Here is a 24417-nt window from a genome sequence, read left to right on the forward strand (position 1 = left end):
ACAACTTTGAAGTTAAATATCGCAATTTTTAACATCGCAAGCGATATTGAAATTTTTACCACGCATACAGGATATAAAAATGAGCATTTCCTCAAAGTTTTAGAAAAATCTATCACAAATCGATTTGCCGGAGAACTTCCTTAAAGTAAAAGGTTATGTTATCAAGTTATTTAGATATTAAAAAAAAAATTTTAACTTTATAAAAATCGATTATTTAAACAAATATGAGAAATTAAAACTAATACCGTAATTTTCTATTACGGCGCGTTTGTATCAGATTCGGTGTATCAATTACGGTGACCAACATTACGTGTATTTTGAAGATACTTTGCCCACCGTAATTGAAGCCAATGGAAATTTTAAAAATGTTTCAATTACGGCGAGGAAAAAAATTTGATCTCAAATAATTAAATTAATAATTATTTAAATGTGCATTTTTATTAGATCCAAAAAAAGATTAAACAAATTTTTTTTAATTATTTTGCAACAGTTATATTAAATATAATAGTAATAATAGTTTTTTTTTATGAACGCGCCGTAATTGATGCACTTACTATAATATAAAATGTTTTAAAAAATAAATTATTCTACAACATTTTTTACAAAAATTCATATCTGCGAATCATATTCTTGCAAATTAATGAAATATTTAATAATTATTGTAGAACAGTATAAATTTAAAAATAAAAATATATAATTTTATGTATATGCAAAATTAATAATTATTAATAAAAAATTTTTTAAAAAAACTAAAATTCTCTTTATTAATTGGAAATTTTTTTTAAATATCTACATGTTTCGATAAATTTTTGAAAAAAATAATTAAATGAGAGCTGAATATTACCTAGATTAGAATTTCCTTCCGTGGCTCCATAAAACTCTCCAATTTGCTTAACTTGAAATCTTTTCACAAATGGTTCCCAAATTTGTGGCCTTAGACCATTTCCATACAGCAATCTAACTTTATGAGACGTATCATATGAACTTGGTGGTACCGTCATCAGATATCGACAAATTTCCCCAATATATTGTCCTACCTAAAAAAAAAAATAGAAATCTTAATTTTCAAAAAAAGAAAAAAATATTTACACAAATTTATAGAAAGGAAAAATTAAAAAATATATATATCTAAAATTAAACATGGAAATTATGGGTCGGTACTATTTTCACGCAAAATTATACTGAAATTTTTCTAAATTTATTTTAAATACCTATATATATATTATGAATATTTAATTTTTAAAATATATTTTAAAGAAAATTATTTTAAAATGAAACTGTAGTATAAGGGTCATTCTCACAAAAAGGACAAATGACACGTTCATGACATTATTTTTAATAAATAATTATAATAATTGAAAATGTTGCGGGCCTTATTATAGAAGTCAACAGAATTTAATAAGATTTTATAAAAAAAAATTGACAATTTTAAATAATTGAATATAATCATGTTTATATAGTGTAAAAACTCCCCTCCGTTACCGTTCGCGAAGTAAGTTTTATTTAAAGAAGAATTATTGCATTCATACTGCAATAGGAAAACATCTTTTGTCTAGTAACATCTACTAATTACATTATTTATAATTGATTTATAAAGTGTAAAACAGAATATTTGTAAAATATTTTTTCCTAGAATTAAATAAGTTTTGTTCGCAAAGTAAACTCCCCTCCGTGACCAATTACAAATATAATGAGTAAATGAAAAAAAAAAAATGATAATTGAGAAATGAAGAATTCAAAAGTGTTTACAGTGACGATGTTGTTTTGGTCAGTACACAACATCATGAAAGAAATGAAAACAATAAGTGTCAGAAAGATTTTCAGTTTCGCAATGTTCGTCGACACAAAAAAACTCCCCTCCGTGACCACTTTAAATTTAGTTTTTTGATAAATAAATAATAAATATTATTAATAATTTTTAGAATATTCTTTTAAATATCGCGAATACTATTATTACTTTTTTTTATAAAATTTATTATTTTTATATTAGAATCAATAAATTTTGGCTACGCCTAAAGGAAGAAAACTCCCCTCCGTGATCGCTAGTCACATCCATCGATTATAAAGCCTCATGCAAAAAAATGCACCTTTTTCGTACCTCGAATTTTGAAACTTTCTTTATGCCAAATGGTAACATATGATGACCCAATAATCCCTGCAAAATTTCAAGATGAGCATATGCCCCCTTTCGGAATTACAGGGGGTCAAAGGGGGCCATGTCAAAAAAAAGAACATGTAATATTATCGAATAATAATGTTAAAAAAATCAAACGAAATCGTTCCTTCAAGATTTTCGTCTGCTGATTACGAATTTGAAGTCCGTTTTCAAAAATTCAAAATGGCGGAACCTATATGGTGGACAACAATTTAAAAAATCGATCCGATTGACCTGAAAATGGTTACTCGGAGGTTTTTGGGGTCGCTGATTACGAATCTGAGGTCCGTTTTTCAAAATTCAAAATGGCGGATCCAATATGGCGGACTACAATTTCAAAAATCAATCCAATTTACTTGAAAATGGTTACTTGGGTTACCTTCAGATTTGTGTTAACCGTTATTGAAACCCCCTAATTAACGATATTGAAGCCAATTAAATAGATTTAAAAGATAATTGTCCGACATTTTGAATTTTTTAAAACTGATTCCAGATTCGTAATCAGCGACCCCAAAAACCCCTGAGTAACTATTTTCAAGTAAATTGGATGGATGTTTAAATCTGTCGTCCGCCATTTTGAATTTTTAAAAACGGACCTTAAATTCGTAATCAGCGACCCCGAAAACCCCCGAATAACCATTTTCAAGTAAATTGGACTGATTTTTGAAATTGTCGTCCGCCATATTGGATCTGTCATTTTGAATTTTAAAAAACTAACACCGGATTCGTATTTAGCGACCCCAAAAACCCTCGAGTAACAAGATTTAAACGGATTCGATCATTGTATCGGTGACAAAATATTAAACAATTATTTTATATTAAACAATTATTTTTTAAACAATAATGTTCATAAAGATCGTAACAACGTATTTTAGAGACTTATTTAGGTCCTTCTCTTCACATAGCAATAGTCATAACAGTGGTTTTGAACTTTTTTTTTTTTTTTTTTCTTAATTCAGCATTTGTCCTTTTCGAGAGATTCACCCATAAATAAATTTAATTTTTATAATTTACGAATAATTTTTTAGGCGAAAAAAGAAACAGGATATTACTGTGCATTCGTAATGTGTGCAATCAGACCAAAATTTGGAGGCACTAAAACGTCTGCGAAGAACGACAGTAATTCCTCGCAAAAGAGCTTGACCTGCCCCAACAACTCCACCAGCTGTGTGATAAAGGGGTAGAGAATCATAAATTCTGTCTGTCGATCGAAGCCCCAACATAGAGTAAACACCACACGTCATCAACATATACCTGCAATTATCATCTAAAGTAATTTATTTTTACAATTTTCATTTTCCTATTTATATATTTGTTTTTAAATTTTTCTAATTCACAATAATGGAATTTTTAATTTATAACGACAAATTGTTTTATTTCAATTAAAATTAGACGAATTTTTTGTTTTTAAATCGATGGATTTACAGGAAACTTGGTATATATAGGGCACGGTGCGCCAGAAGGAGGTTTAAATAAAAATGAATTGGCACTTAAAAATTCTTTTTGATTATTGTTCTAAGATGAATAAAAAAACTTTTCTCAATAGGTTTTAAAATCAGCTTACGTGCCCAATTTAAAACAAATTGAGTTTTAAATATTTAAAAATAGTGTTTTATGAGGAACCAGAATTTATTTAATGTATACTTATATGCGTATAGATAATAGATGTTTTAGATTTTTCATATAAATTTATTAACAATGAAGTTATTTTCTTGTTTCGTTTTTATATTTATGCATTAAGAGTGTCGAACGGTATCTGAAATTCTTTGGTAAGAAGAGAGCTTTAATTATCGCTCTGAACGTGAAATAGTATTGATTTTAAAATACTTTTTTCTCGAAACACGAACACTTTTAACAAAATCAGCCAAAATCCTCATCTTATAAATTTCCTAAATCCAAAAGACTGTACGAATCCATAGAAAAACATGTTTGCAAAACAAAAAGTAGAAAAGTAATCTTATAACAGCTGCGACTTTGTGCGCCCTGCATGCTGCTGCCATCTGACGGCGGCAGGAGGTAATGAACCCCTCATTATATTACTTTTCGTTTTGCAATCGTGTTTTTGTATGGATTCGTATAATCTTTAAGATTTAGGAAATTTATATAAGATAAGGATCTCTAGCTGCTTTTGTAAAAAGTGTCCGTCTTTCGAGAAGAAAGTATTTTAAAATCAATGTTTATCATTTTCACGTTTAGTGCCGTTTTTATACAGCGATAATTAAAGGTCTCTTCTTGCCAAAAAATTTCAGAGTCCATTCGACTCTCTTAAATAAATTTTGTCACTCTTAAAATCGTTCTTTTAACATTATAATTTAATTTTTTAAAATTGGACACAAACACTACAGCAATATAATTATTTATATGTAAAATTGAAAATAAGTAATTATTGTATCATTTATTACAGTATTTATTAGATTAAATAAATTCTTATTCCCCATAAAATACTGTTTTTATATAAAAACTCAATTTTATTTAAATCGGGCACGTAAACTGATTTTAAAAACTATTGAGAAATGTTTGTTATTCATCTAAGAATCATTATCAAAAAGAATTTTTAAGTGCCAATTCATTTTTATTTAAACCACCTTCTGACGCACCGTGAGGGGTTTTCGTGGTTGCTGAACACAAATTTAGAGTTAGATTTTCAAAATTAAAAATGGGAAAAATTTTCATTTATCCCTAAATAGCAATACAAATATTCTACAACGAAACAATTTTGGAGTAATTTTTTACCCCAGTTGTGTGCCTTTACGTTATTATTTATAATAACAATTTTTAAAAACTATTTATTGTCATTATTTATAATAATTTTTACAAACATCCGATAATTTTTTTAAAAGTTCCACATATTGGATCCGCTGTATTAAATTTTGAAAATCTAACTCCAGATTCATGTTCATTGAGCCTTAAAAATCCTATATACCAAGTTCCATTTAAATCCAATCGATATTTAAAAAAAAAAATTCGTCTGTTGACACATAAAATTTGCTAAAATTTTTGAAATTATAAAAAATCCTTACTTGCGATGAATTAAATTTAACTGAAAATTAAATACAATACACGGAGAAAGGAAAATTTGTATTTTAATTTAAATCATTATTATGCGACACTTTTTGGAAAATATTAAAAAAATTAAATTTTCAAAATTTTGTTTTTCAAATTTGTGAAAGTTAAGCAAAATAAGCGCAAAGTAATTTTGAAAGTAATTATAATTTTACCTTAAATTATTAATAACAGCAGCCTTAGGCATTCCGGTAGTTCCTGAAGTATAAATATAGATTAATTTATCTCTAGGACCAGATAATTCGAGATCAACCTTTAGTGGTTCGGGCTCTGTATTATCTAAAGCTGAGTTTAAATCAACAACTCCATCCAAAATTGGTGAATCAGATCTTTCAGACCATTGATACAGCTTTAGGTCAGGAAGTTTGTCCCTTATTTCATTGATTGCTGAAAAGAAAAAAATAGTTAAATTTTTTTTTTATAACTATATTTCTTCTTTTTATTAAAAATTAATTTTTTTAATTGTAAATAATTTATTTAAAAAAAAAAAGATTTTAACCAACCATCTTTTAGCTCTGATCCAAAAATAATAGCTTTACACTCGGCGGCTTTAATACTGTGGACGAGAACATCACCCCGAAGATTTGTATTCACAAGGGCTGTTACATATCCGGCTTTACTTAAGCCTAACCAAGTGCCAATATATTCAACTCGTCCTTCCATCACCAGTGCAATACTGTCACCTTTTGTCCCTCTTTTGGGACGAAAAAAACGTCCTATTCGATTGCTGAAATCTTCCAACTATGAAAAATGTTTCAAAGAAAAAAACCATGAAGATTTTCTTTTAAAATTTTTTTTTATTTAATTAAAACTAAAATTGTAATTTTGCTTGGACATAATGAGCCAAAAGTTTTGAAAATTAATGAATTTTTTTTTTGCAACTTCTTTACCAAAAATTTTTTACGTAGCTTTCTTTGATAAGGCTTCAAAAATTAAATATATTGTTACAAAAAGTACCCCTTGACATAACCTCTAACTAAAAATTAGTATTATTATAATATACGGTCAGTTGGAGTAAATGGGGACAAGAGGTTTTTGGAGCTTAATTTACAGTTTTAAAATTAAGTTCAACGTCAATATTTTAACCTCAGATCATCTGCAAGAGGTTTTGAGTATTGCCAAGCTTTTATATTGACAATTGGCAGCAAGATAAAAAAAGTTATCGCTCAATGCATAAAAACTTGAAAATCAAAGTCAAACTGTTTTAGTATTTTGTCTCGCATTTTAAAGAAAACAGACTTAAAAATCATACCAAATTTTTTTCTCATTCCTTATGACTCCCATAACAGAAATTCACTTGAATTTTTGATTTTTTTCAATTTGGTTAATAAAGACAATCTGTCCCCATTTACCCTGAGTTTTCAAATTTTTGGGGTAAATGGTGACAGCTTGTCATTATTAACCAAATTGACAAAAATCAAAAATTCAAGTGAATTTCTGTTATGGGAGTCATAAGGAATAAGAAAAAAATTTGGTATGATTTTTATGTCTGTTTTTTTTCAAATGCGAGACAAAATACTGAAATGAAAAAAAAAATAAAAAAATTTCAATTGGTTCAACTGGTCTTTTTAAAGTTTTTTCATCCCTTAATACAGTAATATACTTAAAGAAACTTTTTTCTTAAAACTTTCTTAGAAACTATGCTGTCCCCATTTACCCCAAATTTTATGAAATTTTCTAAATTTTGGGGTAAATGAGGACAGTCAGTTTCATGCTATTAAAGCTTATCTACATTTTTTTCTGCTGCATAAAATTAATCCTGGGAACGTAAATAACAACTTAAAAAAAATAAACCCGCAAATATTACCTTTTAAGGCCAGGTCCAAGTGAGCCCTGGCGGATTCGATTTGCGTAATGTCTACTTAACTAAGCGGACTTTAGGTAGACATTAGGTAGACATGTAAAAAAACGTATAAAAAAGCTATTAATCGACTTATTATGATAAAAAAAAGTTGATAAAAGGGTAAATGAATGTTTATAGAGTAAATTCGTACAAAATTTGTAATTAATAAAGCAATAAATAATTAATAATGAATGGAAATGTGCGCGAGGTACCTGATCAGTTCAGCTGTACAATTATTTTCGTGCTATTTTCATGAAAAGAATATAAATTAATTGCAAAAACAATTGATATTTATAAAAAAGTGTAAAATTGATTTAATTTTATTGTTTGCAATACGAATTATTAAATAATAATTAAGTTTTTATCAAATGTGAATAGTGTTGTGAAAACCTGTGAAAACTAATGAGTTACTACATTACCGATCGCATAAGATAATAAAAAGTTCTCGATGAGTGTAACAAAAAAGCTGCAATCATGCCCGTAATTTTGGACGAGAAACAATTATGAAATCAATAATTATTTGTATAACTTTATTCTGCATTTTAAAATTCACTTTTTATTTTCTTTCAAAGCAAAAGCTTGGAAGAAAACATGCTCGCACTGTATTGTAAAAACTGGTGGCGCCATCTCTCATATGCGATCGGTAATGTAGTAACTCATTAGTTTTCACAGGTTTTCACAACACTATTCACATTTGATAAAAACTTAATTATTATTTAATAATTCGTATTGCAAACAATAAAATTAAATCAATTTTACACTTTTTTATAAATATCAATTGTTTTTGCAATTAATTTATATTCTTTTCATGAAAATAGCACGAAAATAATTGTACAGCTGAACTGATCAGGTACCTCGCGCACATTTCCATTCATTATTAATTATTTATTGCTTTATTAATTACAAATTTTGTACGAATTTACTCTATAAACATTCATTTACCCTTTTATCAACTTTTTTTTATCATAATAAGTCGATTAATAGCTTTTTTATACGTTTTTTTTACATGTCTACCTAATGTCTACCTAAAGTCCGCTTAGTTAAGTAGACATTACGCAAATCGAATCCGCCAGGGAGGCAGCGCCATCTACATTGAAACTAAAATTTTGGAAAATTTTCAACAGCCTTTTCTTGAAAACAAGAAGGTAAAATGCTTTTTCCTTTATGGATAATTGATTATTGGCAAGATATACACCAGCTAAAACTTTTTTTGAGTTAAAATAATAAAAAAAATTTCATGTCAATAAATTAAATATGAGCACTTTTTTTACAAAAACTGTAACAGTACTTTCTCAGAAATTACAATCAAAAATGCAATTTCCATTTGGAAAATTAATAAACGCTAAAAAATACACGACCTAAGATTTACCAATCACGAAAATAACAAAAAAAAAAGTTTTTTAACATAACATATTTTACTCATTATGACAGCCGTTTGGCAGGTTATGTATGTCACCAGACGTTTCGCGGTTTTGCCGAAAGGAGGAGATTGGCTCTGTTGCTAACCACCTGAAATACATAATCTACCAAAGGGCTGTCACAACCAGTAAAGCAGTATCAATATGTTAAATATTTAATAATTTTTTTTTTTGTTATTTTCGTGATTGGTAAATCTTAGGTCGTGTATTTTTTAGTGTTTATTAATTTTCCAAATGGAAATTGCATTTTTGATTGTAATTTCTGAGAAAGTACTGTTACAGTTTTTGTGAAAAAAGTGCTCATATTTAATTTATCGACATGAAATTTTTTTATTATTTTAACTCAAAAAAAGTTTTAGCTGGTATATATCTTGCCAATAATCAATTATGCATAAAGGAAAAAGCATTTTACCATCTTGTTTTCAAGAAAAGGCTGTTGAAAATTTTCCAAAATTTTAGTATCAATGTAGATGGCGCTGCCTCACATGGACCTGGCCTTAAAGGAAGAAACTTACGTAATTCGTGAAAAATAGCGATTTTGTCCCCATTTACCCCAACTGACCCTAATAATAATAATAATAATAATAATAATAATAATAATAATAATAATAATCATATTATTATTAGTATTATTATTATTATCACGAAATAAAACTATTATTAAAATTAATTTTATTAAATTTTAAGAGGTTCTCCTGTACAATTTTCGAAAAATTTATTTTTTGAACCAAAAGTTGTTAAGTAATAATTATTTAACAATTTAGGGTCAGCTGGGGTAAATGGGGACAAAATTCCCACACCCTGAAAAAAGTAATCTCATATTTAGAGGAAAAATCCTCTTCTAATATCCTCTCAATTTTTCCTCTTAAAACAAAAGTATTCCACTTGAATGTTGAATATTTTTATTATTTGGTGACTAATAATAAAACAAAACATTTTTTTTGAGGTTCTGATGTCAACAACATTGAATTAAAGTTAAATAAATAAACAAATCTATTAATTAATGTAAGTAATTAACTATAAATCATTCATTATATTTAATATTTAATTAAAGATATTTAATTTAGTGCATGATAATAGCTTTTCTTTATCAGTTTATAACCATAATTGTCAAATTATATGCGAGATAGGAAAATCCTCTCAAGTGAAGACTATTACTTTTGATACAATATATAAGAGGAAAATATGCATCAAATTAAGAGGAATTCGTTAGAATCAAGATTACTTTTTTTAGGGTGCAGGATTAATTTTATGTAGCAGAAAAAAATGTAGATAAGCTTTAAAAGCATGAAACTGACTGTCCTCATTTACCCCAAAATTTAGAAAATTTCATAAAATTTGGGGTAAATGGGGAGAGCATAGTTTCTAAGAAAGTTTTAAGAAAAATGTTTCCTTAAGTATATTACTGTATTAAGGGATGAAAAAACTTGAAAAAAACCAGTTGAACCAATTGAAATTTTTTTATTTTTTTTTTCATTTCAGTATTTTGTCTCGCATTTCAAAGAAAACAGACTTAAAAATCATACCAAATTTTTTTTCTTATTCCTTATGACTCTCATAACAGAAATTCACTTGAATTTTTGATTTTTGTTAATTTGGTTAAAAATGACAAGCTGTCACCATTTACCCCAAAAATTTGAAAACTCAGGGTAAATGGGGACTTTATTAACCAAATTGACAAAAATAAAAAATTCAAGTGAATTTCTGTTATGGGAGTCATAAGGAATGAGAAAAAAATTTGGTATGATTTTTAAGTCTGTTTTCTTTGAAATACGAGACAAAATACTAAAACAGTTTAACTTTGATTTTCAAGTTTTTATGCATTGAGCGATAACTTTTTTTATCTACGAAGCTGAAGTACGCAACGTTTATGATAAACGATTTTTAAAGGAATAATTTTTAAAAATGAAAAATTCTATAATTTTTTCTACAAAAAAAAATTTCTTATAGTTTTCATTAATCAACAAATTATAAAAAAATATTTTTTGACAAAAAATTATAGAATTTTTCATTTTCAAAAATTATTTCTTTAAAAATTGTCTATTATAAACGTTGTGTACTTCAGCTTCGTTTTTATCTTGCTGCCAATTGTCAAGATAAAAGCTTGGCAATACTCAAAACCTCTTGCAGGTGATCTGAGGTTAAAATATTGACGTTGAACTTATCTTTAAAACTGTAAATTAAGCTCCAAAACCTCTTGTCCCCATTTACCCCAACTGACCCTATATTTTTTTTGTTTGAAGTTAGTGGATAATTATAATTTTTATCCAATTTTTAAAAATAAAAGTTTTTTTTAAAAATTCTCTACAAATTATGTTTGTTTGTTATTGTTAAATAATATTTTATTAACTATTTTTGAGCTCTCCACAAAATTTTAGCTCAATCTATTAATTATTTTGCGAGAAAATCTGCAGATAATATTTATATGTAAAATCACAACAATCACATAACCTTAATCCTCAACACTAAATTTTTATCTCAAAAAGAAATAAAAATTAAATATTTATTTATAAGTTTATTTTTTATTAAATAAAGTTTTATAATTATAAATAACAAAATAAAATAAAATAATAATAATAATTAGTAAAAAAATTAAGTTATATATAAATAATTAAATGAAGTATAGAGGACAAGAGACATGCGTAAGTCAATCATAACAACCTTTAATGACGTAATTTTTTTTACGCGGGAATTTTTACCTCTTGATAAGTCCATTCTTTATCCTCGAAAATATATGCAATTTTATCTGGATGAGCATTGGCAAGATTAGTGAAAACTCTGGCAACTGTCAGTCTTCTAGTTTCCCAAATCCAAAGAATTGCATTGATTTTGAGAAATCGAAAAGCTCCTCTAAAATTGAAAAAAAAAATTTATTAAGTAAATACAAGTTTAGAAAGTATATATACCTATTCTAAAAACTTAATTGTAGATTTAAAAAAAAAATTATTATCAACGTACTAAAATTCATTAATAATAAATAAATCGTTATTACAAATTTATACACATAAATTTTTCAACAACTTTTCTTAAAGTGAAAAAATTGGAAAACATATTTTTTTATTTTAAAAAAAATGTATTTATATATATAGTCAAATGTTTTTAACGGTGATAATATTGACGATCCCCGTGACATCCTCTTCCCTCGCATTAAATTGGTTAATTTTAACATAGTCCGGAGAGTAGTTTAAATCATCGGGATTTATATTTACAACTACTACTATTACTATAATACTAAAATATATTAACACGAACAATTAAAATATTAATAATAATAATAATAATAAACAATTACATAAATATGTGTGATTATTAAAAAAAAATATTTAATTTTCTATCATTAATTTACTGAATAAGTCTTTTATCTTAAATACAGGAAGTGATCGATAAAAAGTGATTAACTTTCTTTTCATAGTTTCTTTTTTAATTTAATGTCTAAATTACCATTTATGCGCTCAGAGATAAAATACCCTTTACAGCAAGTAAAGTACAATTTATTATTTTTAATATACATAAAAAAAAAATTTTAGTTCAATTTAATTTAAAAAAATTTTGAAATTCGATATAATTTAATCATTTATTTATTCTGATATTCAATGACATTGAAATATCACATTTATAGATATATATGTTATCTGATATACTTGTGGTCAGTTTCATTCAATCTACGATATATATTTATTATACTTATTTTATATTTAAAAAAAAAAGAAAAACAGTCACCGATTTCAATTTATTAGAAATTTTACAATTTTATTTTATTATAATAATTATTATAATAAAAAATTATTAAATTCAAATTAAATAAACAATAATTAGTTTTAAAAAATATATAAATTATGTTCTAAGTTTCATAAAAAAAATATATAATTTTGAAAAGTACTTTATTTTATTTAAAAAGTTAAAAGTTTAATTTTAAAAGTAAAATTTTTAAAATAAAAGAACAATTTTTGTTCTTTTTAGAAAAAAGGGGTTTTTGTGTTGAAATTAGATGTGATTAAAGGGACATTTATTGGAAAGAACAAGGAGACAAAGTAATGAAGAGTAAATTTAAGATTAAATTGCAGACATTGGACACGTGCTAAATGGTGTTTTCTTTAAACCACGTGACATTCACTGTTGCTCGATTTATTCACACATCACGTTCTCTTACAAGTGCGCTACAACCATACAGAAAGAATAAATATAAGTGTATGTGCACACGTATTCACAGAAAAAAAAATTTCAGGAACGCCAGTAAAGTGTATAAATTTGTAAAAATTTCAAAAAATAAAGTTAACAATAAAACACTACATTGAAATAAAATTTATTTTATTCAAATAATCCGTTACTTGACTATTATCAAATAAATATTTACTGGAACCAAGTAATTTTTATATATAAATTAAATAAATAGTAATTGAACCAATAATTTTGGTATTTGAAACAAATATCATTTAGATGGAGGCTGTACACTAAAAAAATAGTATTGAATCAAGAAAACCTATGTATGTACTTGACCGTATTTTATACCAATATTTTCTTGATCCAAGAAATTTTTATTAGTTTGAAGTAAATTTTCTTGGATCAAGAAAATATTGGTATAAAATACGGTCAAGTACATAGGTTTTCTTGATTCAATACTATTTTTTTTCAGTGTAACTTAATCTCAAAACTGAAAAATGGTTTTTAACGCAAACAAAAATTCAATAAAAATGAATTTTGCTTCCTTTCCTCCCGAGGAAGCTTTATTGTATTCGTGACGATTAGTGTTTTAAAATTCTCGGTAAAATTGAAACTATGGAGAAGGTAAGAAAGAAAATTGCGTCAAATTACCGAAAAAAGAGAATATACGAGAATATTCATTTAAGTGATTTATAATTTACTTTTTTTAATTTAAATATGTATTTTTATAGAATGTAGGTTAAATATAATTGACAGAAATGTTATTTACATGAAATTATATAATTTATTAATCATTATATAATTTGAACAGTGAATATAAAAAACCGTAATTCTTTTTTGTTCTAGCTTACAGAATTATGTATCACATCACATTATTCCTAACAGTCTAAATAATTGCAAAATTAAATAAAATATTTTACATTAGAGAAAATTATTTTGTTTTTAATTAAATATGTTGTGCTATATAAATTTTCAAACGATGTTATTCACTATAAAATTCACAAAATTTTAGTTTATGCATAAAATAAATCTTTTAAATTACAATTAAATAACCTTATCTTTGGTTGTCAAATTATTTGACTAGAAAATTTGTTTAAAAATTAAAACTTCATTTACATATCCGTTGAGAAGTCTAGTTTAGACGCCTTTTTAACAATTTTTTTTCTGTATCACGTGTATCAAATTCTACCTCAAATATATATATCACATTTTTAACAATCTTAGTGACTTAAAATAGTAACTTTGTTTAATATTTAAACTCTTTAAACATATTTTTAAACAGTCTTAGTATTTCAAAATATCGAAATTTTAAAATTAAAATCTTTAAATAGTTTGAAAAACTTTAGAATAAAATTAAAACAATCGAAATAAAAAATAACCTTTTTAAAGGTTTAAATCAGAATCAATATTGCTGTCCTCGAATGAATCATCTTTGCTTTGCTTTTTCAATAACTTTGGTCATTGTAATTGGAAATATTAGTAATTTAAAGAATTTTTAAATTCTCGTAAATTTTCGGAGAAAAAACGAAGCTGTAATTTACCGGTAAATTACCGCAATCTCCTTTCTCTTCTTAACGTAATTTACCGTCTTTAGAATACTAGTGACGATTTTCGATTTTTTAAAAATGGGTGATATAATGGGCTTATTTTGATCTAGAATGCATATATTTGAAGTTTTAAACAAATGCCCAGGTGTGTGTGTGTGTGTGTCACAAACCTTGTGTACAAATTATTTTCAACACGCTTTTGATGAAGTGTCCTGAAATTTTAAATGCTTATTGCAGTCATCAATATCTAAAATCGGACACAAGAATTTCCAAAAACATCCACATAATTTTTTTTTATATCACTTTTTCAAAAATTCAAAAATACGTTTTTTAACCAAAAAATTTTTTACACTGTAAATATAATTTTTTTTTGTCCAAAAAAATGCTTTCTCGCATTAAAAGGAATTGATTAACCTTTATAAAATCTATATTTTACTTAAAATTAAGAGTGTCGAACGATCTCTGAAATTCTTTGACATTTAATTATCGCCCTAAAAAAACGGCACTGAACGTGAAAATGATAAACATTGATTTTAAAATACTTTTTTCTCGAAACGCGGACACTTTTTTCAAAATCGGACAAAATACCAAGGATCCTCATCTTATAAATTTTTTAAATCCGAAAGATTGTGCAAATCTATACAAAAACGCAATTGTAAAATGAAAAGTAAAAAAGTAATATAATTTTAGCTTTATTACGTCCTGCAGCCGTCAGGTGGCAGAAGCATGCAGGGAGCACAATGTCGCAGCTGTCATTATATTACTTTCCTACTTTTCATTTTATAATCGCGTTTTTGTATAGATTTCCACAATCTTTCGGATTTAAGAAATTTATAAGATGAGGATCCTTGGTATTTTGTCCGATTTTGAAAAAAGTGTCCACGTTTCGAGAAAAAAGTATTTTAAAATCAATGTTTATCAATTTCACATTCAGTGCCGTTTTTATAGGGCGATAATTAAATGCCTAAGAATTTCAGAGACCGTTCGACACTCTTAAATCATTTTTTAGTATTTTTTGAAATAACTTTTTTCTTCATGCAAATTTTTAATAAATTTTATCAGACTTGTATTCCTGGCATTAAAACACATATCGATTGATGTATATAAAGTTTACATTTTACCAATATTTATAAAATTAATCGGTACATATCTTTATTTTTAACAAAAAATTGAAATTTTGATTTTTTTTTAAACCAATAATATATGTGTTTATCATGATGAGGAAGCTAAATGTTCGTGAAATGAACAAATTTTTAAGTTGTTTATTAAATTTTTATTTTTGTACCATTTTTCAGTTTTAAGGTTATGTTAGAACCTCCATCCACCTTAATTAACTCAAATAATAATATTACATAATACAGATAAATATTTATATGATATACAAAATACACACAGAATAAAAATAATTTTTTAGGTTAAGAATCATGTCAAAATCTTATTAACAATAAATATAAAATAATAAATGGAACATCATCCGAATTATGACGTTTTGCAGAGAATGGTAGCTTTTTTCCCTTTTTTCGATACATAGTGAGGAACAAGAATAGAGAAAAGCAGAGTGAGGCAGGTGTCAAAAATATAAAGATATGGCATATTTCGGACGTTCTACTAGAATTTCAGTGGAAATTTACATACGCCCATTCTAAGCTAATCCTTAAGGTGCTTTTATACCTCCAGTATTTTGGTCAAGCAATCGGCTGGATTGAATTTTCACGGAGGAATCACTGAATTTGATTGGCTCTAACAAAATTCAATTTTCACAGTGAAAATCTAATATTTGTCAGAGCCAATCAAATTCAGTGATACAACCGTGAAAATCCGCAATTCAGCCGACTGCTTGACCAAAATACTGGAGGTATAAAAGCACCTTTAAGTTTACATCAAACATTTAATTTTGATTCAAACAAATAATATTTTTGAATTAAAGTGATATAGATGTTTTCCATATATTAAAAAAAAGCTCACAAACTGTGTCAAATAAAAAAAATCGTTCAAACAGATCTCTCTATTTAAATTAATAATTCTTTATTCCAAGTGAACCATAATATTTAATTCATTATATTAACATTATCTAACTTTCAAACATTTTTAAAAAAAAATTTTTATAAAATTAAAATGAACTGCAAAAAATAAAACAATTTTTTTACTGCAATTCTTCAAAGTTGAATAAAAAAAAAAAAAAAAAAAAAAAGTATTATATTTACAAATGAGTTAAAAATAACTGTTTGGTTTTCCCAAAAAAAAAAAAAAAATTCTACAAAAATTTAAATTTAATTTAAAATTAAAATGTGAATTATAAATTTTCTCACACGACTTGCAAAAAATTTTGTAAATTCGTCACAAAATATTCTTTATTTTGAATTAATCTTTATTTAATTTGTGACCGTAATATAATTAAACAAATAATTTACGAATATAATAAATATTCTTTTAAACTTTTTTTTTAAATTTGCGAAAATTTATTAATTAGATGGTACAGAAATTGCAATTTTTTTTTACAATGACATCTAATTATTTATATAACATACTTCAATAAAAGAAATTGCTTTCATTTGTAAAATCTCGCACTAAAGATAAACAATTAAAAATTGAAAAATTATTCTCTTGAATAATTCATTCATAAAATTCATTAACTTGTGTGATACCTTTGAGAAAATAAACAACCACTATATACATATATATATATATATATATATATATATATATATACAGAAAAGTGACAAGACTCATTAACCCTTATCTTGAATTGATGTCATCTAAAAATAGAAAAGTTTCACAAATCGTTTTCGTATTATAAAGTATAAGAGCTTATCAATAATTAATTTTTTTTGATAAAGTTCTTGATATAAAGTAATGAAATTGTCATTAATTTATAATATTTAATTACATTCCTAATATATAATAAGAAAATAAGAACGGATTTATGAAATCAAATTAAAATATACACTGTAAAAAAAAATTATTTGATTCAAATAATCGGTTTCTTGCCTATTATGAAATAAATATTTATTTGAATTACATAAACTGTATTTGAAACAAATATCATTTAATTGACTCAAATATAATAATTATTCAATAAAAACAAATAATTGTTTGATAATAGTCAAATAAACGATTATTTAAATCAAATAAATTTTTTGCAGTGTATTTAAATTTCTCCATTACAATATGTATCAAAAAATGATTCATCATTATATAAATTATTCGATAATTCCAATCAATAAATTATTTAATTATTTCTTTAGAAAATAAAGAAAAATTAGTAAAAATTAAAAATTTAAAAATCATAATAATAATTTTTAATAAAATAAATTTTATTATTATATAATATAATTATTTTAATAAAAATAATATGTTTATATGTTTGTGTCAAGTTTGTTATCTTTTTTTTTTACAAATAATTTATTGCTATTGACCTGAATCCAATCAGGGTCATTCGAATTGAATCGTATTTTGACTGCATGAATTATGTACAAGATTAACCTATGATTCTATAATAAAAATCAAGACACGCATATTTTTTTCTATTATTAAACACTATTACAATTTCTAAAACCTTCTATTAAATAAATAAATAAATATTTATAGGTACTATTATAAAATACTCTTTACTATAATCCAACAATTTATATATTCAAAAAATTATAAAAAAATAAATAACGTCAAAAAATTTAAATGATATTAAATATTAATGTAATTAATATTATATGAAATTTCGTTGCAAAAAAAATATCGATAGAGAAAAACAGATAATATTATTAACAAATATCTTATCAAGTTTATATTTTTCACATTTGCCATCGGAGTCTTCATCAATATTTTCTGATATTTTGATTTTATAAAAACAATATTATATAAATTTAACAAATTATTATTTTCATTATTATTATTACTATTATTATTATTATTGTTACTAAAAAATTTACATGGAATAAATAAATAAAAATAATAAAAAATAAAATAAAAAAAATTTCTTTAATGATATTTATTTTTATTATTACCTATTTATTCCAGATTTATTAATTACTTTATTATATTCAATGAGGTAGTTGAAAAAAAATTTCATTAACAATTTAAATTATTGGTTAAGAAAAAACTGAAAAAATCGTGTTTTTTTTTGTTTCATAATTTTCCCGATTTATCGTACTAATTTATTTATCTATTTCAGTAATTATTATTAAACTCATATATTTAAATGTATACGGCATTATTTAAGAGAAATCATTAATAATTTATTTATTTGTTTAATTTTAAAATATAATTTAATTATTGAAATAATATTATTAATAAACACAATAAATAACATAAATTCTATTCAGTGATAAAAAAAAAAAATTTCGAGAAAATCAAAAAATATATTTAAAAAAAAGTTAAACTATATATATATATATGATAAATAACTACATATTTATAATTTAAAGTGAAAAATAAATTTAATAAAGTTGAACAACATTTAAATATGATGTTATATGAACTCGCAGCTATTATTTTCACAATGCTCATCTGAAAATTAGGGCAAAATCCTTAAACAATTTACGAGCATAACATTCCACTCCAGTGGAAAAAAAAAAAATTCTATTATTCTTAACTTTTACACCCGACAAATATTTTCTCCTTATTTAAGTAGAAAAATTTGATTTTTTTTTCTGTTTTGAAACAAAAAGGTCCATTCATAAACTTTTCAAAAAATAAATAAATAAAGTGTTATTTTTCTTTTGAATAATTTTTCAAATTTTTATGAATTTAAATTATAATAGATATAATTTATAATTATATAAATTTATTATTTTATTTTATATTATTTATATTATTATTTTATTTTTTATTATTTATTATAATTTTTATAATTTATTTTTTAATTTATAATTTAATTTTTAATTTTTTTTTTTCATAAAGTTATCTTTTTTTCGTGCTTTTTATTTTTTTTAAATGATAAAAAATGTATTTTTAACTTAAATATAGATTTTATTTCTATAACTTTTCTTTCAATTGTGTTTTACTTATATTCGTAATTATTCGAAATTATTAGAACAAAAACATAGTGATTATTAAAGAATTTTTGTTGACAAATTCACATTAGATGATTCATTAAATTATCATTGAAGAAATACCTGCTATATTATGTTCATTATTCACAATGTTTAATTAAGATATTCATACAACCATTATTATTGGCCATTCAACTTCTTTCTTTCTTTCTTACATTCATTTATCCTACAATAATCCGTAAATTGTTTATCTTTCAAAAGAATAAATTTTTTACGACTTGATATTATTTTTTTTGTAATTTTTTTTATTATTATTATTATTATTATTATTATTATTATTATATTATTTTTTATTATTATTATTTATTTATTTTATTCACAGTAACAGAAATAATAATTATTATTAATGTTATTATTTTTAATATTTTTATTTTTACTATTATTATTTTTATTATTGCATTATTATTATTACTGTAGTTATAATAATTACTATCATTATATTATCAATGGAATATTAATAAATCACTGTCAACTCAATGCAAATCTGAAAATTGTAAAAACCAATTGTTCGTTTTAGCACTATACATTCCACACAATAACTTAAATTAATTCACTAATTGAGAACAGTTCCGATTATAACATTCCCCAAGGAGATTTTAAAATTGCTTTAAAAAAAAAAGATATGCAATTTTTTTTTCACAAAAATTTTAAATTATCACCATTATCATTATAATTAATATGTTCATTAAATAATCATTAATTATCATTAAAATTATAAATTGTTTACAAAAATAATTATACATTGAAAATACACTCACAAAAGATCCCTTGGTAGGGTCCTGTAAAGAATATAAAAGAACTTCCATCGACTTCCGGTAAAAATGAAAATTCCCAAAAGAATTGCAATGAGCGTGAAGAAGATTGTTTGAAATTCTATCATCTTGCTGAGTGCGATTCCGCTAAGAATCAGCACCGCAATCAGAATTGTTTTTAACTATTTTTTTTATGTTCGAAAAAAAAAAAAATTTTTTAAACGAACAAATCACGTATATTAGAAAGATATTTTTTCGCGACTAATGTGTGTTTTTTTTTAAAAAATATTATTGATGTAGCACAATAAATTATTATAAATTACGACACTGTGCATTCGAGGACGATGGAAAGACAACTGAACAGCATTGGACGAAAGGCATGAAACTACATTTACTTCAGATTGAATGGATATTGTCTGTATAGTGTGCAGCATACACATTTACAAACACAGACAACACATAAATGATGATAATCGTCATCAGCATCAGGGCTGTTTAAACGGTACTCACATGTATGTACCTCTATACTCATATATACATTTTGCGCAAGAAATTTTATAGACATATATATATACTAATGAACCAACAAAAATTTTTGTTTGCTACCAAAAAAAAAAGATTATGAATAATTTTGAGAAAACAAAAATTTCAATTATTTGTCAAATTGAATGTAAATTTTTTTTTTTTTATTTTCATTTATTTTATCCAGATTTGTACTCTATAAATCTGAATTTGTAAAAATGTTTACTAATTTAAATTAGTGACTTACTTTTTGCTTTAGAATTAGTTAAATTTTACTAATTGTTAGTAAAAGTTATTAATAATTAGTTAAATTTTACTAATTGTTAGTAAAATTTACTAATAATTAGTAAAATTTTACTAATTCAGAAGCGAAAAGTGAGTCACTAATTTAAATTAGTAAACATTTTTACTAATTCAGATTTAGAGACGAATTAATAGGGATTACAAAAAATTGGAAAAGAAAATAATTTCAATAGACATTTATAAATTTTTTTTTAAATTTAAAAATTCAAAATACAATCACTCTAAATTTTAATTAGTAAGAATTCTTTTACTAATTTAGTAGAAATTTTCACTAATCTTTAGTAAAATATTAATATTTCATTTAGTAATTTTTTTTTTTTTCTAAACTTTCAGTGAAAAATAACTAAGAATTAGTAGAAATTTCCACTAGTTTAAATCAGTGAACGAATTCTCATTAATTCAAATTTAGAGAGAGAAAGAAAATTATATTATCAAATTTTATAAAAGAGTTTTTTAAAGAGCTTAAAAATTTTAATTGTTAATAACTTTCCAAAAAAAAAAATATATATTTTTTTTTTTTGGCTAATATTTTTAGAAACTTATTTTTATCACGCACTAGAATTAAAAAAATTGATTTAAAAATTGAAAATTTTTAATTTTAGATGATCTGTTTGTGAAATTATGACTCAATACTTTGCTTTAATTATTTTCGAAGGTTTATTAAAATCACGATATAAAAAGAATTGTATTAAAAGATTTGTTATTCATTTTAAAATATGAATTTAATGTGTATAAGAAATGTTGAAAACTGTTATTTTTTTTGGCCGGTAAAAAATATTTTTTTAAAAAAACAACAAATTTAACTTAATCAAAAAATTGTTAGCATTTATTTATAATGACTTAATTTATTATTGTAAATTTAATAAAAGTATTTAAAGACATATGAAATAGTATAGATGAAACATTTTAATCAAGTTCACTTGACAAATAACAAAATTTCCCAATTATTTATATAATAATAAAATGCTTGGTCTGTCCTTCTGTCCTAACTTGAAGTTGGTCTTTACTGATTTAGTTTTTTTTTTTGCTTTTTTCTCAAAAACTGTTACAAATACAAAAAAATTTAATGAAGCTGATGTACGCAACGTTTATGATAAACGATTTTTAAAGAAATAATTTTCTAAAATGAAAAATTCTATAATTTTTTGCCTAAAAAATATTTCTTGTAGTTTTCATTAATCAATAAATTATACTTTGGAAATTTTTTAGAAAATTTGAGATTAGATGTGTGACACTGTTCATTATTTTATAATAATAATAATAATAATAATAATAATAATAATAATAATAATTAATATAGGCGCATATTCAATGTATTATTTTCAAAGGAATTATTTCCCATTGATGTAATAAACAAAAGAATAATTTTATCTATATATATAAAATGACAGAATAAAAAGTGTTTTTAAAAAATATAACCTTTCTGTAAAAGAAATTTACGTTTTACTAAAAAAAAAAAAATATGGAAACACTTCCAACTCCAACAGTTTTTACTGTTGCGAGTCCTTTAAAAATATTTTGGAATCAAGCACTTCAAGCAATTTTGCTCTCTATTGGAATTCTTCTCCTAGGAATGACACTTTTTCTTTTCATACCAAAAGCAAATAAAATTAATAATTTAAATACACCAACTAATTTCTCTCTTAGACGAATTAATTTTCAAATACCTTCAAAATCTTCTACAGAGGAGAAACTTATAAAAATTCTTCAATTCACCAACATTAATTATTGGCGTGGAAATTGGATGGCAGATAATCTTTTTACCTTCATGTCCACCTGTAAATCAGATGCAAGTTTAAAACACTATTTTTTTTATTAATTAATTTTATAATTGATATACAAATTTATTATTATTATTTTCATAATTCATATTATGGGGCCATCCATAAACTTTAAAACGGGGCGCATGATTATCCCATAAAAATCATTAGTTAAAATTTTCATTTTAAAGAATTTTATTAGATATAATTATTTTTTAGACGAATTTTTATTTTTCCAATTAATATTTTTGACAGAATTACTTTTTTTAAACAAATTTTTACTTAACATAATTCTTATATATCGATTTTTTATGGTACAGAATTCTTAAAACGCCGAATTTTTATTTGTCCAAAATTGCAAATGGCCGAACAAATATAATCTACAGAAAGATTTTCGTGCGATTTTTAAAATTTACCAATCACAATTTTATGAATAATTTTTGATTGGTTGATTTTAAAAGTCGCGCCAAAATCTTTCTGTCGATTGTTTGTGAACGGCCATTTGCAATTTCGGACAAATGAAAATTCGGCGTTTTAAGAATTCTGCCAAATAAAATTTCGGTGCGTAAGAATTCTGTTAATTAAAAATTCTTTTAAAAAAAAAAATTCTGACAAATGTTAGTTTGAAAAATGAAAATTCGTGTAAAAATTAATTATATGTAATGAAATTGTTGAAAATGAAAATTCTCACTAATAATTGATAATCATGCACCCCCTTTAAAACCCATGTGCGCAAGACCAAAACATATAGGATTTTGAAAAAATGGGGGTAATGACCCCAAAAACATTTTTTTTTATTAGAAAACCACTTCGATGTAAAGAAAAATCTACCTGCGTTACTTTTACAAGAAAATTTTTTTTTTCGGGATTATAAAACTTTGAAGAAAGCTACGTTCCATTAGGCGGGGGGAGGGGGTGTCTGTAATATGTTACCTTAAGCTACCTGGAGGATGGAGGGGGTCGAAAAGTGATAAAATAAGAGCTACGTAGTTTATGGATGACCCCTATACATATTACAATTCATATTTACTTTATTTATTTAAATTTATAAAATTGGTAAAAATAAAATTATTTATTTTCCTTATTCTCTGTCTTATTGGGATTAATTTTTAATGTAGCTAAAAATGTTGATTTTAAATGAAGAAAATTATACGGAATCTATAATAAAATCAAGAATGGAAATAAAATTTTTTAAAAATCCATGCACAACTTTAGTTTTTGGTTATTCAAATAACGAAGTGATCACTTGGCAAATGATTTATTATCGACCTTCAACGTTTTGGACCGAACGCACAATATTTGGTGCATACGGTCCAATGAATCAAATAAATAGAAAAAAAGTGAGAAACAATATTTTACTATTTCATCTTGAAATTAATAAATATCGTGAAAAACATTTTCTGATAAATTCGTTATTCAATTTTAATTAAAAAAATTTTAATTATTTTTACTAATATTTATTTGATATTTTAGTTTTATTCAAAAATTGCATATCCTCATTTTTGCATGAATGCCAATTGTTTTGTAACTTCTGTTCCAAAAAAGAAGAATAATTTTCGAATTCTAATTCAGGACAATAATTCAAGGCAGATTATTATTTCAGACAAACGTAAATTTCTGTACGATTAATTAAGATTGCAACTAGAAAAAAAAAAAATTTTAATTTATAGATGTCTAAATGAGTTTTTAATTTCATTTTACTGTTTCATGTGATTTTAGATTTTGTGGCGTTCAAGATACAAATACGGAAAATTATATAACATTTGGTAGTGGATACGATAAACATCTTGCTATTTTTTTGAATAGTAAAAACATTTGTTTGTACGATTATAATGTGGATTTAAT

General features: G+C 24.3%; 1 protein-coding gene across 1 annotated transcript in view; it reads right to left on the bottom strand.

The window, feature by feature from the left end:
* LOC127286276 (long-chain fatty acid transport protein 4-like) overlaps positions 1-20309 on the bottom strand; it is a 44050-nt gene extending 23741 nt beyond the window's left edge. Inside the window, exons 1-6 of the mRNA XM_051312653.1 lie at positions 19994-20309; positions 11179-11329; positions 5722-5959; positions 5374-5605; positions 3208-3409; positions 845-1037 (exon numbers count right to left, since the gene is read on the bottom strand). Coding sequence (XP_051168610.1) covers positions 845-1037; positions 3208-3409; positions 5374-5605; positions 5722-5959; positions 11179-11329; positions 19994-20115 — 1138 coding nt within the window. The 5' untranslated portion in view covers positions 20116-20309. The remainder of the gene's footprint in view (positions 1-844; positions 1038-3207; positions 3410-5373; positions 5606-5721; positions 5960-11178; positions 11330-19993) is intronic.
* Between the last annotated feature and the right edge of the window lie 4108 nt (positions 20310-24417).

This window comes from Leptopilina boulardi, unplaced genomic scaffold (assembly GCF_019393585.1).
Source record: "Leptopilina boulardi isolate dan_hultmark-lab unplaced genomic scaffold, ZJU_Lbou_2.1 LbouV2_352, whole genome shotgun sequence".
Taxonomy (NCBI): domain Eukaryota; kingdom Metazoa; phylum Arthropoda; class Insecta; order Hymenoptera; family Figitidae; genus Leptopilina; species Leptopilina boulardi.